At 40.0% G+C, this 16,550-nt stretch overlaps 1 protein-coding gene across 1 annotated transcript in view; it reads right to left on the minus strand.

The window, feature by feature from the left end:
* Nucleotides 1–16,550, minus strand: part of LOC149179379 (uncharacterized) — a 180,538-nt gene that overhangs the window by 54,307 nt on the left and 109,681 nt on the right. Inside the window, exon 5 of the mRNA XM_089422449.1 lies at nt 13,053–13,145. Coding sequence (XP_089278575.1) covers nt 13,053–13,145 — 93 coding nt within the window. The remainder of the gene's footprint in view (nt 1–13,052; nt 13,146–16,550) is intronic.

Genomic DNA, 16,550 nt, shown 5'->3' on the forward strand with positions numbered 1-16,550 from the left:
AAAAATGTGTGTTTGATGATGATCCAAATGATGTGAGAGGTCACTTGTATTTATACAAGTCGTTGAGGGTGAAGTGACATGTATCTTGGGCTTCATGAGCCTACATGATGATGTGGCCAACCTAAACAATTTTACACATGTGGGCATAAATTTAAAAACACACTTCTGCATGTCCAAATTAGATGATCTTTATATCAATTTTGGTCCTCTCGAAAAGAGGAATTCAATGCAATCATCATCTCCATCTAATGAGTTGTCCCAAGGTGGAATTTGGCCCTAGTTTCCAATTTTAACACTATGTTTGAGCCATTTTTCCATACAAGGACTTGTCCATCAACAAATGCAACTCTATATCCTTTGTCTTCCAAGCATGGAGTAGAGATCAATTTCTTTTTCAAACCCGGTACATACAACAAATTATTTATATGAATATTTCCTCTAGACTCCAACTAAAAGGATGTTGACCCAACACCTTTGACTTCATACTTGGTATTGTCACCAAGTTCCACTTTTTGTGTTGACTTCCTCTTTCTATGAATTCTGTGAGACTGTCACAGTTACCTATCATATGTCTGGAGGCACCACTGTCTACTAACCAAATGTCATTGTGATCTATAATAGTGCCTGTAAGGGCAAAAAAGATAATATAATTTGTAATTTTATTAGGCTTGATAGATGGAGCCATCTGGTCAAAGATCTTGACCAATCAGTCAGATTGCAAAACTCAGCGTCTCCGAGAGGTGATCTTACTATATTTTCTTTACCAAGGCTCTGATACCATGATCATTTTTTAGTGTTAATTTAGACAATCACAATTTTTTGCCACTGATAATTACTTCCAATGATATACAATCTTACTTTAGGACCTTTAGAACATCATTAAGTAATTACTCTTAGAAAATTCAATACTAAATGCAATAGAAGAGTAAAGATCACAGTAGGATGTTGACCCAACACCTTTGACTTCATACTTGGTATTGTCACCAAGTTCCACTTTCTGTGTTGACTTACTTTCTGTCAATTCTGTGAGACTATCACGATTACCTATCATATGTCTGGAGGCACAACTGTCTACTAACCAAATGTCAATGTGATCTATAATAGTGCTTGTAAAGGCAAAAAAGAAAAGATAATTTGTACTTTTATTAGGCTTGATAGAGGGAGTTATCTGGTCAAAGATATTGATAAATCAGTCAAATTGAAAAACTCCGTGTCTTCAAAAGGTGATCTTACCATCCTTTCTTCACCAAGGCTCTGATACTATGTTCAATTTTTAGTGCTAATTTAGACAAGCACAATTTTTTGCCACTGATTATTACTTCCAACGATATAGTCTTACTTTAGCAACCTCAGAACATCATTAAGCAATTACACTTTAGAAAATTCAATAGTAAATGCAATAAAACAGTAAAGATCACAGTAGACAAACCATGCACATTGCATAGTAGACACCAAATTTTTACATCTCGGAAACCAATCTCGATGGAAAACTCAACAATTTTTCTAGGATAAACTGTTCAATTCAGCAAAAGGTACAATCAGATTTTCCAGTCAAACTGAACACAAAATCCACACAAGTAAAACTTGGTCAAATAGGCCTAAATTTGGCCTCCTGCCGCTGCCCTCGAATTCAGTCAACCCTGAGTCAAACAGGACAAATTTCGGTCTTCTCCTACTGCCTAGATAACTCAGTCAACCTCGATCAAACTACCCAAGAAAATCTCAATCAAACTGTGCCTAGGAAATTTGGTCAACTAGCTAAAAATTTCGGTCAACCTATGCCTTAGAAATTCAGTCAACTGCCTCAATCAAACTTCTGTCAATCTACCCAGAACAGAGCTCGATCAACCACCAAGAAAACTTGATCAAACAGACCAGGTCAACACTAGTCTAACTTCTAATAAGACCTATTACCCACCACATTGTGGGTGATATCCCCAGGAGAAATTTTTCTCCATGATGAGCCTCAGTCGGTAACCAGCAGCCCTTTGATGCCTCCTACTAGTTCGTCGTGCCATTTCTCTACCACTTGAGCCAACCATGTGGTCCCTCACCTAGCTGTATTGATCGTATGTTTGAAGGTGGACCTCCCGAATTTAAAGGTATGTCTTGTCATTTGATAATTGAGTATTGGGTTTACTTATCACTGATACTTCTGGGTATGGATTGATGGGGGGATTTGGCGGAAAGAGTGGGGTTAGTTTGTGTTCCTATCCCCTTGATATTTTTTGGTTGTTACCCTTGGATCTTAGTCCCATGGGATCTCCTTTATTGACCATTTGGTTCTAGGGTGGTACTACGTGGGAAACCCCAACTTTGGGTGAGTGGTCCCGCCCCTTTATCCCAACATGTTACTTCCTATCCACTCACTATACCCCCATTCATCTTTTCTCCCACCCGGGTCCACATATGACTAGCCTCCCTATCCCCTTGCCCCCACATTAGGTCAACCCTAGAATGATGCCCCGGAGGTTGAAGCAATAAAAAGAAAAAGTGAAAAGCATAAATGGCCACATTTAACAGGAAATTGTACCACAAAATGCAAAGGATGGTCGGGACAAAAATAATTAGCACGTGGGCAAAAGCCATTACATGCGCTCTACCCCAATCACTGGCCATCACCCTAGTTCCATAGGCCCTAGATGAGCCTCCTTTATCATTCAGGAACCCCTGATTGTCCCAACTCCTGGAGGGAAATGAACCGCCCTACCTAAAAGGGGGTACTCATTGTTATATCATACACATCATGCTCTTGTCCTTTGAGCCCTGAGCAGTTAATTAGAGAAAATAAATAAAAGGCCAAAGGTATATGAAGAAGGGTGGAAAAATCAAGGTCGGGGCACCTCATGTACCACGATTGCTCCCTCCTATATATTACATACCCAAGTGTGGGCTTCCCCTTATCTAGCTACCCCTATGCCCCACTATGTGGCCCAGGATTGCCCCTCTCATTCCCTATCCCATTCCACTTATTTGTCACTTGCCACCCCCACTAGAGGGATGTACCTCGGACATAGTATTCCCTTTAAGGGTTGAAACCACCTAATAAGGTACTTGGCTAACCCCCTTTGGAGCTTGGAGACACTGCACACGCCAAAGCCCTCTACGGAAGGGCGTGCAATTATGAAGTGCCCACTTTGTTATCCATGATTTGTAAGCTCTTTTACCCGATTATTTAATGACTAGTTGTACTGGAAGCCTAGGGGACACATTGGACCTTATGCAGGATTGCAAGGGGTTTCCATTTGGGTTTGGTTTCCCTATATGGGATCCGAACCCCCATAGGTCTACAATGGCACATGTAGGGTGTGCATAGAGAGTCATGGGCCTCCACAACAACAGACAACACTCCATGGATCTTTATGGATGCTCAGAGACTACTAGCGATGCACTTTTGGGATGAGGGTGATATGCTTAGTACATTATGCCCAGCGGGCCCCCACCACAACCCCACACTCTTGACAGGTGTCCCAGGACTTGTACAATGTCATGGCAGCATTCATTCCGCCACTTGGACCCTTGCAAAGGATCTACAGGCATCTTCGATTCATATGGAGACCCATGGGGTCATTTATGTGCCCTCAAACCCACTGGGAGCACCGCAGGTCTACTACTTGGAGAGCAAGGGGCCACCCCCTTGTCCATCATATTCTGAGGAATTTATTCCTCAATATGGCACTTCAGGATATCATTGAGCCTTTGGAGGGCATTACAACATGTACATATTATTATTTGGCCCTTTGTGAGGCTTATTTTTACACTTGTGAGCTAGTTTGGTGGGCATGTCACCAATAGGGGTTTTATTTGCACATTATTTTATCATTAGGGGCTAATGCAGGCCCATAGGCTAATTCGAATTCTTTAGGAGGCTATATATTGATGTTAGATACATTCATTTGTATCGTCACTTGACTTGGGATCTCTCTAATCATAGAGAACTTCGCATTTTTCCTTGGAGGATATTTTCTAGAGATGGATGAATTTTGACATATGGATTTGGGCTATTTATCTTGTTTTGAAGCTCTGTCTCGTGAACAAAATTCTGGTTGGATATACTCTATAACGTTGCAATTGAATTTTGATGTTATTATTCTTGTTGCTGCATACTGCTAAAATCAGGGCTAGTTGTTGCATAATTGAAATGTGGAATTGATCATGTTTTAGTTTAATATATGGGCCAATGTTATATAAATGAAATGTCCTAGAGATTATTTGTCTCGATAAGGTTTCATCGTTTTCTTTAAAGTATAAATGCTTGAAGGTCACTTTTCTTGTTTTTTCCTCAACATTGGATGAAGTTGACTTTCTGGGCCTCCTTGATCAAGAAACCAAGTTCTTACTCATTATCATCTTTGACTCCATATCCCCAAGTGAATTAGGCACTGGTCCCTAAAAGGAGTGATCATGTTAACTTTCTTTTTACTATTTTCCCCTTTTCCCCAAGTCTAGCCCCATTAGGTCACCTAGGGCATCAATTTCCCGGGAATCGACCCAAGGAAAAACTTCGATCTCCTACAGGTTACTATGTTGGTGGGTCCCCGCCCTCTCCTCCAAATTTTAGGCAATTCTAACAGTGGAATCTGCAGGAATCACAAGCCCTTGCTCTAGGATCGAATTTTGCCTAGGCATCCCCAAGGCTAGACCTCAATAGGATCAATTCAATCTTTGGAAGTAAATATTCTTGTTTGGTCCTTTCCCCTCACCTTGTCCAGGATAGGAACCTCATTGGTTGATGCATTCCATCACGAACCTGGGTTGGGTCCACTTGGCCCCGTGTGGTCCCACTTCTCCATAGAGACTATTTGTCAAGGACCATTTGGGAATCCAAGTTTCCAAATATCATAGGGATTGAGAAACTCCTTAATAAGCCTATCCTTTCTCCTTGAACCCTTCAACCTTCACCCCTTACCCCGGTGGACCAAGTCCCTTGCTTAAAGAGCAAGTTCCATTCCTCACTTCATCCTTCGGAAAGGGTTTTCAGGGTCAATCCTCACCTATCCATTGACATCTACTTTACAAAGTGATCCCTACACTATCGAGACTCCTCCCATCGGTGAAAGTCTGTAAAGAGCGATGAGACTTACCTGTGGTGACAGTGGGCTAAGCCTCCACCGTTGCCCTTGACCTAACAATTGCCCTCTTAGGAACCCCTTTTAAATCCCATGTTGGTTTGAGTGGTAACATTTCTGGCACTATTGCTGGGAACCCAAAGCGTGTGTTTTATTCCCCATACGACATATTGACATATCATTATTGGCGACTCCACTGGAAGAACGAAGCCCTAGTTCTTCATTGAGCATTAAAATTAATACTTGTAGGGTGAAGCAAGTATCTATCAAGGCACTTCAATTGACCCTGGCAACTCCATTATAGTATTTATATGCAAAATCATAGAAGATGGAGATTTGTCTCAGTCCTATATTTGAAAAGCTCAATAAACAAAAGATTCAAGAGCTGTAAAGGACAGTGGTGGAATATGCAGAATCCTTTCAAGATATGTTGGAGAGCTTGGATATGGAATTCATCCTCAGGTTTTATAGGTCGCAAGAAGTACAACTTGACATAATAAGGTGTGCTTATGAAGAGGATCCTAGTTGTCTTCGTGACCTTGCTCACATAACCTGTGCTGTGAATATTCTAGATAACCTCATCAATAACAATAGGAATACCTCCTCTAAGGATGACGAAGAGTTGGACCCCGCAAGCTTCCAAATCATGCAAGAAAGAATGGATGAATATAGTAGGTCATGCAGGGAGGTAGTAAGGGAATATAATTCTAATGAAGTTTTCTCCTGCTTATATGATGAAGAAGTGAAGCTTCATAAGATGAAATGTGAATATAAAGAGAACCCTACTCATGCTCTACTCCTAGAAGCATACTACCAGAATCATGTAACAAATACCTTAGCCATTGTTCTTCAAGAGAAGAGAAAAGAAGAGAGGTCTCGCTTGTCAACTAACCTAGATGAAGATGACCTCAAGGACCTCGGTGAAGAGCAAGAAGATGAGCCCTTGTGGGGACTACAAGATGGGCAAGATGATTTTGAAGACACGTGCTGGGAAGGATGAATTTATGGAAAGTGAAATTGAGACCACCCCTACCTTTCTCAAGGATATTACTCTTGATGAATCCTCTTTTGAAAACCTTGAGAGAGATGATCGCATTAGCCCCTTAAAAAATGACATTGAAGATTATTTCCACACTGAAAAGGAGAAATGGGAAATTGTTCGTCCTCAATTTGATCATGCTCCCATTTATGACACCGACAAGGAGGATGAGGATGAGATTGGTCTTCCCTTCCCCTTAGGCGCTATTTATGATGACATACCCATTGATACCCTTGGGAAAGAGAATCATTATGTTCCCTTGCATAAAGAAGGACAATCTTTGATGGAAGTGATGGACTCTCCTTTTAATGGAAGCCCAAACTTTGATACTTATAATGAGGAAAGCAACGAGGCTCTTACCTACCCACCTTATGATTATGTATTCAAATCACTTGGGCCTTTAGGCTATGGGGAAGGAAAACTCGTTGAATATGACACTTCACCCTCCCCTTTGTCTTTCCCTCTTGTTCATCACATTGAGTCTTCCTCAAGTAAGTCCCTCATCCCTTTTGGTATCACCTCAAGTGAGCATGCCCCTTTTCCCTTTTCTGAATATAGTGTCAAGGAAGAACTCTTCATTGAATACACTTTACCCCCCTTGACCCATCCTCAAGATTATGATCACTCTGCGACCTCCCCTCCCCGTTGTGACCATCACATTGAGAGACCTATTTGTTGCATTCCTTCTTTCTCTCACTCTTCGTTCCCCTCTCATCACAACCATGTGACATCCTCAAAGCATGATATTACAAGCAGTGATTGTGATGAGGAATTCTCGAGAGTAATCATTTATTCCTCCATTTTGTACATAGAAGGGGAGCCCTGGACCTCTAGAATGACCAGTTGTCTTTCTCCAAGGACCTCCCTCTACTTCGAATGGAGATCATTTTTTTCCCGCCTCATCTACCATGTGACTATGTCCACATTCAATTTGGGGGTTGCTACATGAGTAATCATACTAGCAGGCATATGTCTATTGATGAGATGATATGTTGGTTGCACTGGTTTTATGATTACACTTAGTATTAACATTACTATATGCATGTTAGGGTAGGATGCATTGCATGATGACTTTTGCATTAGAACTAACCGTGTATGATGTTTCTTATGATAGATTAAATTGCATAAAATATATATATATATAAAATAAATAAAAATAAAAAAGTTGCATATTGGTTTATGGGCTAACATTAAGCATGGGTGATCATTAGACACAGTGAAAAGCATGTTGCCCCGTGGCTTTGATCTTTGACATGTGCAGATAACAGGTTGACAGTAACCAATAGATTGTTGGAGTTCTCGTGACCTCCCGTTCGAGTTGCCTCATCCACTTTGAGAGAGATCATGTCCCAATTGGAGCCAGATGTTACCTACCACTTTGTGGGTGATATCCCCAGGAGAAATTTTTCTCCATGATGAGCCTCAACCGACAGCCAGCAACCCCTTGATGTCCCCTACTAGCTCGTTGTGCCATTTCTTTGCCACCTGAGCCAGCCATGTGGTCCCTCACCCACTTGTATTGATCGTATTTTTGAAGGTTCCCCTCCCGAATATAAAGGTATGTCTTGTCATTTAATAATTGAGTATTGGGTTTACTTATCACGAACACTTCTAGGTATGGATTGATGGGGGGATTTGGCAGAAAGAGTGGGCTTAGTTTGTGCTCCTATCCCCTTGATTTATTTTGGTTGCTACCCTTGGATCTTAGTCTCATGGGATCTCCTTTATTGACCATTGTTTCTAGGGTGGTACTACTTGGGAAACCCTGACTTTGGGTGCATGGTCCCACCCCTTTATCCGCACATATTACTCCCTATCCACTCACTATACCCCCATTCATCTTTTCTCCCACCTAGATCGACATTCCCATTCTGGGTCCACATAGGGCTAGCCTCCCTATCCCCTTGCCCCCACCTTGGGTCAGGCCTAGAATGATGCCCCGAAGGTTAAAGCAAATAAAATAAAAAGTGAAAAGCATCAATGGCCACATTTAACAAGAAATTGTACCACAAAATGCAATAGATGGTCGGGACAAAAATAGTTAGCACGTGGGCAAAAGCCATTACATGCGCTCTACCCCAATCATTGGCCATCACCCTGGTTCCATAGGCCCTAGATGAGCCTCCTTTATCATTTAGCAACCCATGATTGTCCTTTATCATCTAGGAACACATCATGCTCTTGTCCTTTGAGCCCTGAGCAGTTAATTAAAGAAAATAAATAAAAGGCAAAAGGTATATGAAGAAGGGTGGAAAAATCAACGTCGGGGCACCTCATGTACCACAATTGCTCCGACCTATACATTACATACCCGGGTGTGAGCTTCTCCTTATCTAGCTACCCATATGCCCCACTATGTGGCCCAGGATTGCCCCTCTCATTCCTTATCCCATTCCACGTTCCCTTTTAAGGGCTGAAACCACTTAATAAAGTACTTGGCTAACCCCTTTTGGAGCTTGGAGACACTAGCACATGCCAAAGCCCACTACGGAAAGGCATTCCATTATGAAGTGCCCACTTTGTTATCCATGATTTGTATTCTCTTTTACCCAATTATTTTAATGACTAGTTGTGCTAGAAGCCTAGGGGACGCATTGGATCTTATGTAGGACTACAAGCGGTTTCCATTTGGGTTTGGCTTCCCTATATGGGATCCTAACCCCCAGAACTCTACATTGGCACATGTAGGGTGTGCATAGAGAGTCGTGGGCCTCCACAGCACCAGACAACACTCCACGGAACTTCATGGATGCTCAGAGACTACTAGCGATGCACTTTTGGGATGAGGATGATATGCTTGGTACATTATGCCCAGTAGGCCCCCACCACAACCCCACACTCTTGACAAGTGTCCCAGGACTTGTACGATGTCATGGTAGCATTCATTCCACCACTTGGACCCTTGCAAAGGATCTACAGGCATCTTCGATTCATAGGGAGACCCATGGGGTCATTTATGTGCCCTCAAACCCACTGGGAGCACCACAGGTCTACTACTTGGAGAACAAGGGGCCAGCCCTTGTCCATCATATTCTGAGGAATTTATTCCTCAATATGGCACTTTAGGATATCATTGAGCCTTTGGAGGGCATTACAACATGTACATATTATTATTTGGCCCTTTGTGAGGCTTATTTTTACACTTGTTAGCTAGTTTGGTGGGCTTGTCACCAATAGGAGTTTTATTTGCACATTATTTTATCATTAGGGGCTAATGTAGGCCCATATGCTAATTCGAACTCTTTAGGAGACTATATATTGATGTTAGATACATTCATTTGTATCATCACTTGACTTGGGATCTCTCTAATCATAAAGAATTTTGCATTTTTCCTTGAAGGTATTTTTCTAGAGATGGATGAATTTTGACGTATGGATTTGGGCTATTTATCTTGTCTTGGAGCTTTTTCTTGTGAACGAAGTTGGTTGGATATACTCTATAATGTTGTAAGTGAATTTTGACATTATTATTCTTGTTGCCGCACACTGCTAAAATTAGGGCTAGTTGTTGCATAATTGAAATGTGGAATTGAGCATGTTTTAGTTTAATATATGGGCCAATGTTTATGAATGAAATGTCCTAGAGATTATTTGTCTCAATAAGCTTGCATTGTTTGCTTTTAAGTATAAATGCTTGAAGGTCACTTTTCTTGTTTTTCCCTCAACGTTGGATGAAGTTGACTTTTTGGGCCTCCTTGATCAAGAAACCAAGTTCTTACTCATTATCATCTTTGACTCCATATCCCCAAGTGAATTAGGCATTGGACCCTTAAAGGGGTGATCATTTTAACCTTCCTTCTACTATTTTCCCCTTTTTACCCAAGTCTAGCCCCATTAGGTCACCTAGGGCATCAATTTTTTGGGAATTGACCCAAGGAAAAACTTCAATCTCCTATAGGCTACTACGCTAGTGAGTCCCCTCCCTCTCCTCCAAATTTGAGGCAATTCTATCAATGGAATCTCCAGGAATCCCAAGCCCTAGCTCTAGGATCGATTTTTTCCTAGGCATCCTCAAGGCTAGACCTCAATAGGATCAATTCAACCTTTTGAAATAAATATTCTTGTTTGGTCTTTTCCCCTCACCTTGTCCAAGATAGGAACATCATTGGTTGCTGCATTCCATCCCCGAACCTAGCTTGGGTCCACTTAGCCCCATGTGGTCCCACTTCTCCATAAAGACTATTTGTGAAGGACCATTTGGGAATCCAAGTTTCCAAAGATTATAGGGATTGATAAACTCCTTTATAAGCCTATCATTTCTCCCTCAACCCTCCAATCTTCACCCTAATGAACCAAGTCCCTTACTTAAAGAGCAAGCAAGTTCCATTCCTCACTCCATCCTTGGGAAAGGCTATGTTGCAGGAAACGTGGGGCAGAAGGGCGTTTCCGTACGGAAACGGGTACGAAATGCTGAAACGCGTTTCAGGCCGTACTGCCACGTTTCACGAAACTGAAACGTGGCCAACACGACCTGAAACGCGTTTCAGGGCCGTACGACCCACGTTTCAGCATTTACTTGTTTTTTTTTAATTTATTTTTTATTTTATTTGTTTTCTAATCTATTCTTACGTCAGCCTAGTGACTTCTAGTTGCTTCCAGATGCCTGTCTAAAGTTATAAAAGTGAACTTTTGCCCTAGTGTTGATATGCAGTTCATGGTAATGTTAAATTCTTAAAGTAAAAGTGATATTCTCCTTTATTTTTCATTTTCATCCTTTTACTTAAATTTTTAACATTACCATGAAATAACTCAGGATGTTTGAGAGTGGTTTCGCCCTCATTGGATTTCATATGGAGAAAGTAGAATTTTAAATCTCACTCAAAATCCAGCAGACTTATCTGTTTTTCAGGATTTCAGAATTGGGGGGATTGCAATGTTTCCATTGGATTTTATCATGTACTAGAGTATGGAACTTGTATTTAATCAAGAGAACCAAGCCCTCTATGCAGGGGAGACTCCCAATAATCAAGAGAATGTAGGGTACTAGGGTATGAAACTTGTATTTAATCAAGAGCATTAAGGTTGTTCGACTATGTAGGAAGAGACTCCCAATCAAGCACGAGACAAGAAATTAGAAATTTCTCGTGGCTGATTTTGGAAATTTCTATTTTCATTATGTGATTATTCATGAGTAAATGTGATGCAAATTTAGATACTTATAGTTTATGCATTGACAATTGACAGTTTTATCATAATGTAATAAATTAGAATGTATCATATATGCTTTATGATTGCACATATTTCTTAAATGTCCTAATATATAACTATATATATATTATATATATATATATATTCGCGTTTCCCCGTTTCCAAAATTTGGGGAGGTCGCGTTTCGTATCGCTTTCCGCTTCGGAAACTCGTACCCATTTCCCTGTTTCGTGCAACCTCGGGGAAAGGGTTTTCAGGGTCACTCCTCACCTATCCATTGACATCTACTTTATAAACTGATCCCTACACTACTGGGACTCCTCCCACCGGTGAAAGTCTGTAAAGAGCATGGAGACTTAGTTGTGGTGACAGTGGGTTAAGCTTCCACCGTTGCCCTTGATCTAGCAGCTGCCCTCTTAGGAACCCCTTTTAGGTCCCACGCTGGTTTGAATGGTAACAAGACCCAATCTTCTTCTCCTCATTCGCACGTGTGAACAGAAAACAGATGTATTTGATGATCCAAATTGATGCCAAAATGAAGGAGGTCAAATGGTTATATATAGTGGTCAAAGGAGGTTGAATGGTTATATATAGTGGTCTTGACCTAGGGTCATACCCATTCGTATGGTGGGGACGACCTGACTTTGTGGAGCCTACATGAGCAAAAAAAAAATATTTTTCTTTCTCTTGATTTGGCTGACTTGAATACCTACTGCAGCTCCCAAAAATCAACAAAAGAATGAGCCAAAAGCTCATCAGGCATCCCAAGGGAAAAGAAAAGTAAAAGAAAGAAACGAAAGTAACATTGTTTGTTTTCATCAAAGTCGAAATCATACTCTTACTATCTGGCCTTGACAAATCATTCATCAAGCAATCTCTAGCTACCTGGGAGAATGCACATAGATCTAGCAACAGAATCATCATCTCCTACTTTTAGCAGCTATAATACCACGCTCATAAGCATCACATCATCCTCTAGGATTCAGCATTAGTCAAGCCAACAGCAATCAAATTTGTAGTATTAACATCATTCATCCTCAGCTTTGATCACCAATTCATTCTCATCTTTAAATGCGTCAGAAAATGCTGCATAACCTCAACCATTCCATTTCATTGATTCTTCACTGTACCTTTTATCCATTTGTAGCTCATTGGCCTTCTTTATCCGTCAATGTCACTTTACCTAGGGGATGCTAGTCTCCCTTGATATTGGTGTTATATGTATTTCATGCATTCCCATTAGCCACATCTGGTTATCAGTTGCATTGATAGACATTCACAATATTTTAATGAAGAAAATAAGTTTCTTAATTCTAAGCAAGCTGTTGCACTTGTAAAACTGGAGGATGAAACTTATCTTACTGTGTATAACTGAAACTGATATTTTCTCTAAATAAAGTCAGCTACATTGATAAAAATTGCAGTGTATCTTGAACTTCCTGCATGGAAACTATAGCTAATAAAAGACAGCTGCATGCAGAAAAAAAACTGCATTATACATAGGCCATCACAAGTTTTCAATCAGAGAAAAACATAATTAGTACTTGACCGCGTTTTGGGGGAAGGAGAAATTGGCTCTTCTATGCATCAAGGCATCCAAATTTCTTACACCCATACACCCTTTCTGGTACTTACTTTCTTCATCCTCAACTAAAGATCAGGAAGGAATAAAATAGATAAAGGCGTAGAGAAGTTAGTCAACATAGTTACTACTTAGCTTATGTTGTGAGAAACTTAACAATCCTTTCAGTTGGAATTATTAATTTCCATGAATCGTTGCAGAAGATGACACTTACCCAACGAGTTGTCGAAATTTCATTCCAACCATGAGTTACATCAGAGAGATCCTTTATTGTCGTTCCAACATACACAAAAGCAAATGTTATTGGCTGCAAAATTATAAACAGAGTATATTCAGAAGATACAGAAAACAAGAAACAGATAAGGGATAATATTGCTTTAAAAGATTTCCACACACCACAACGAGAAACTACATCACAAAGTAAATATTACATAAATTTCCAATGTGCTTGAATACTAAGATGCTATAAGGTTAAATTATCAGAAATTTTGGGAAACTGCGGACGAAAAACTGAAATAATTTCCTCCACACTTGTCATTGTTCATGAAATAGGTAAGCAAAGTACCATTTTTCCCTTTCATATTTAAATGACACATCAAACTCTCATGGAAACTCACCACATTTTCCTTAGAAAGTCTTTATGTGGGAAACATTTTCAAGTAGTAGAATGGACAAACGCAAACTAGCAAAACCTCAAAAAAGATGAGAGGCTGGAAATTGTAGTTGGTGGGAACTTGGAAGTAAATAATTTACAGCATTTGCGAGGGGTGAAATTCTTATAATTTAATCAGGAATTTTATTCTGTATGGATTGCTGTTACTGGATAGATGAATATAATGTTCTTATAATGTTCAGTAACTGTCTTTTAATTTTCAATTTGGTATCGAGGTTGATACAATGCTAAGTTACTTTATATGGCCAACAGGAAGCAAAAATATAAACATTTATGTGTGGAAGTTGTTATAAAAGATTTCCATTCTTAAAGTTGACCTGTTTTAACATATCCGTTTTCATATTATATAAATGTCCAACAAATCTAGGGAGAATAAATCATATGAAATTACAACCCCCAATGTCATTATACATAAATGGAAGAATATTGAAAAACAATACAAGCAAATAATGACAATCTGATATTAATCTTAACTAACATATTAGGCCATAGAACATCACGTTGAAATTTTGAAGTTCTACGCTATAACAATTACTTGATCCAATAACTTCTTTAATCTGCAATATTAGATAAGCAATTGTAGATAGAACATAAATCATATACACAATAGACGACAGCCAAGAACTCAATAAGACACAGTGAGTTTAGGTCCAATGACCAGGGAAAAGCCCACAAGAGGAAACCCAACCAGATTCTTCTTCTATTAGAAATCAAATGTTCAGCAGAGATACAAAATACAATGAGAAAGAAGTACACCCAAATTTGAAGATCTTTGATAGCAGTAGCTGATGCAAACTCTGGATGACTTTGGCTCACCAAGTTCTGCTCTTACTATTCATGACTCTCTTCTCTCAATTCTTCTCTAGTCTCTCTATTTCTCTCTTTCTCAAGTTCATACTCTCCTTTCACAATGCACAAGTGAGTAGTAGAGAGGATGAGAGGCAAAAATATATAAGAAGAGCAAGGAGGTCGAATTTATGAAGGAGTAACTCCCATGCCTTGAGGAGAAGTTACATATGCCAAAATAGGAGTGTAACTTATGCCATAAAAGAGCTACACTTGCCTTAGTAACTCATGCCATCAAAGAGAGAACGCATGCCTTAGTGACTCATGCCATAAAGAACGAGAATGCATGCCTTAGTAATTCGAGCCATTAAGGAGAAGTGTAACTTATGCATTAAAGAGGTATAAGAGGAATTTTTTTTATGACGAGACAATAAAGTGTCTAAGAGAGTGTAAAAGGCGCATAAGAGCATTAAAGAGAGAGAGGAATGAATTCTTTAAAAGAGAGAGAGAGAGAGAGAGAGAGAGAGACTAATGTATCATTGAATGAGAGAGTTTCATTTGCTATCAAGGAGAGAGATGTGAAGTGGCATGATTGAATGCCAAGTAGGAGAGGTGACATGTAATTCCTCTTTAGATAATATTATAGTATCATAAGTGTAATAATAATAATAATAATAATGATGATTAAATTAAAAATTAAACAATTTAGATTGATTAAGGATAAGTTGAGTGATGTTCCATCATTTATATATGATTACCAAATGAAGCAAGGTGACTTACTAATTTTGGAAAGTGACTTACTATATTTAGAAAGTCACTCTAGAATGTTGATTTGGGGTAGCATCGGATTTTCTCTAGCCATGAAAATTGGTGGAGAGGCTAAAGCACATGAGATCTCCATGACCAAGAAATGGTTTGGGCAGATTCTAACCGATTTGGGAGATATTAAAATAATTAAAAATTTTAATGGCGTTCCTAAGTCTAAACTTAGAAAAAATAAAATGTTAATGGATATTAATATAAAACTAGGTTAGAAGATTCCAAAAGTCATGGATCAAGCCAAATCTAATCTTAGTCGTTGATTAGATATTTAATCTCGGTCGTTGAAGCACCAACATGAAAAGTATAAGAAGAGGCTTAAGGGTCAATTGGAGAACACACTGAGGGAGACCAGTCAGTTCGCTTTCTGGAGCAGGGTTAGCTGAGAAATTTGAACTAGTGGTCTGGGGAGCAACAGGAGGCAGCAAGTACGGAACAGAGAGTCGAGATCAGCGCCAAAAGACCAGCGCAGAGGTTGGAGAGGCAGATGCAGAGGCAACAAACTGCGCAGTCACTGGAAGGCCTGCGTGGGTGAGCCTCTCAAGCAAACGCAGAGGCAGCAGACTGCGCAGTCACTGGAAGGCCTGTGTGGGTGATGCAGAGAGGCCCAATGCTGATGCAGAGAGGCAGGAGCTGACGCAGTAGGTCTGGGAGTTGTGTAGAGGCCAGTAAGCCTAACGCTGAGGTTGGGAGAAGTGCTAGAGAATTTTTTCTCTGTTGGGTAAGCCAGTTTGGCACCCAATTGTACTAAAGGATTGCTGAATAATAAAATCCTCCTCTGTTGCACCGGTTTTCCCCATTGGGTTTTTCGGGGACAAGTGTCCAAAATATCTATGTTGATATGTTGATTCTTGTGCATGTGTTTGTTTTTGTATTATGGTGTGAAATCTGCAGCACAATTTATTTTAATGTTTACTGAAGGGTTTTCATAAATAACTTAGTGGCAAATAAGTAGGTAAAATAAATCAGTTGTTGCAGTGATAGAATTTTCACATGGTATCAGAGGAAGTAATCAGAGACAGGAAGGGAAAATCAATTATGGGTCGATACCATGATGCAGAGGCATCTACGTGAGGAGACTCGCACAGATTTTCAGAAAATTACACAAGAGACAGTAACTTCGATTTCTCTATGTTGGCTTCCACGCTGGAAGAATAAGTGGCTTGTGTGACTAGCTCTGCATCATCAGAAGTATGGTATATAGACAATCGAGCCTCTTGGCATATGACGAGAATCCGGGAATGTTTCTCAGATTATCAGGAGGAGAGAATGAACTTTCAGATCACCATGGGCAACAAGGCAAAGTGTACTCCAGTAGGGAGGGGTACCATAGTTTTTCAAACAGAAACGAGACAGCGGTTGCGTGCTATCAATGTGCTGCATGTACCAGGATTGCTGATGAATTTACTTTCCGTGTCGCAACTTCAAGGCAAA

This window comes from Pinus tabuliformis, chromosome 4_1, assembly GCF_031772625.1.
Source record: "Pinus tabuliformis cultivar Carrire ecotype Pingquan chromosome 4_1, CPIR1, whole genome shotgun sequence".
Classification (NCBI taxonomy): Eukaryota; Viridiplantae; Streptophyta; class Pinopsida; order Pinales; family Pinaceae; genus Pinus; species Pinus tabuliformis.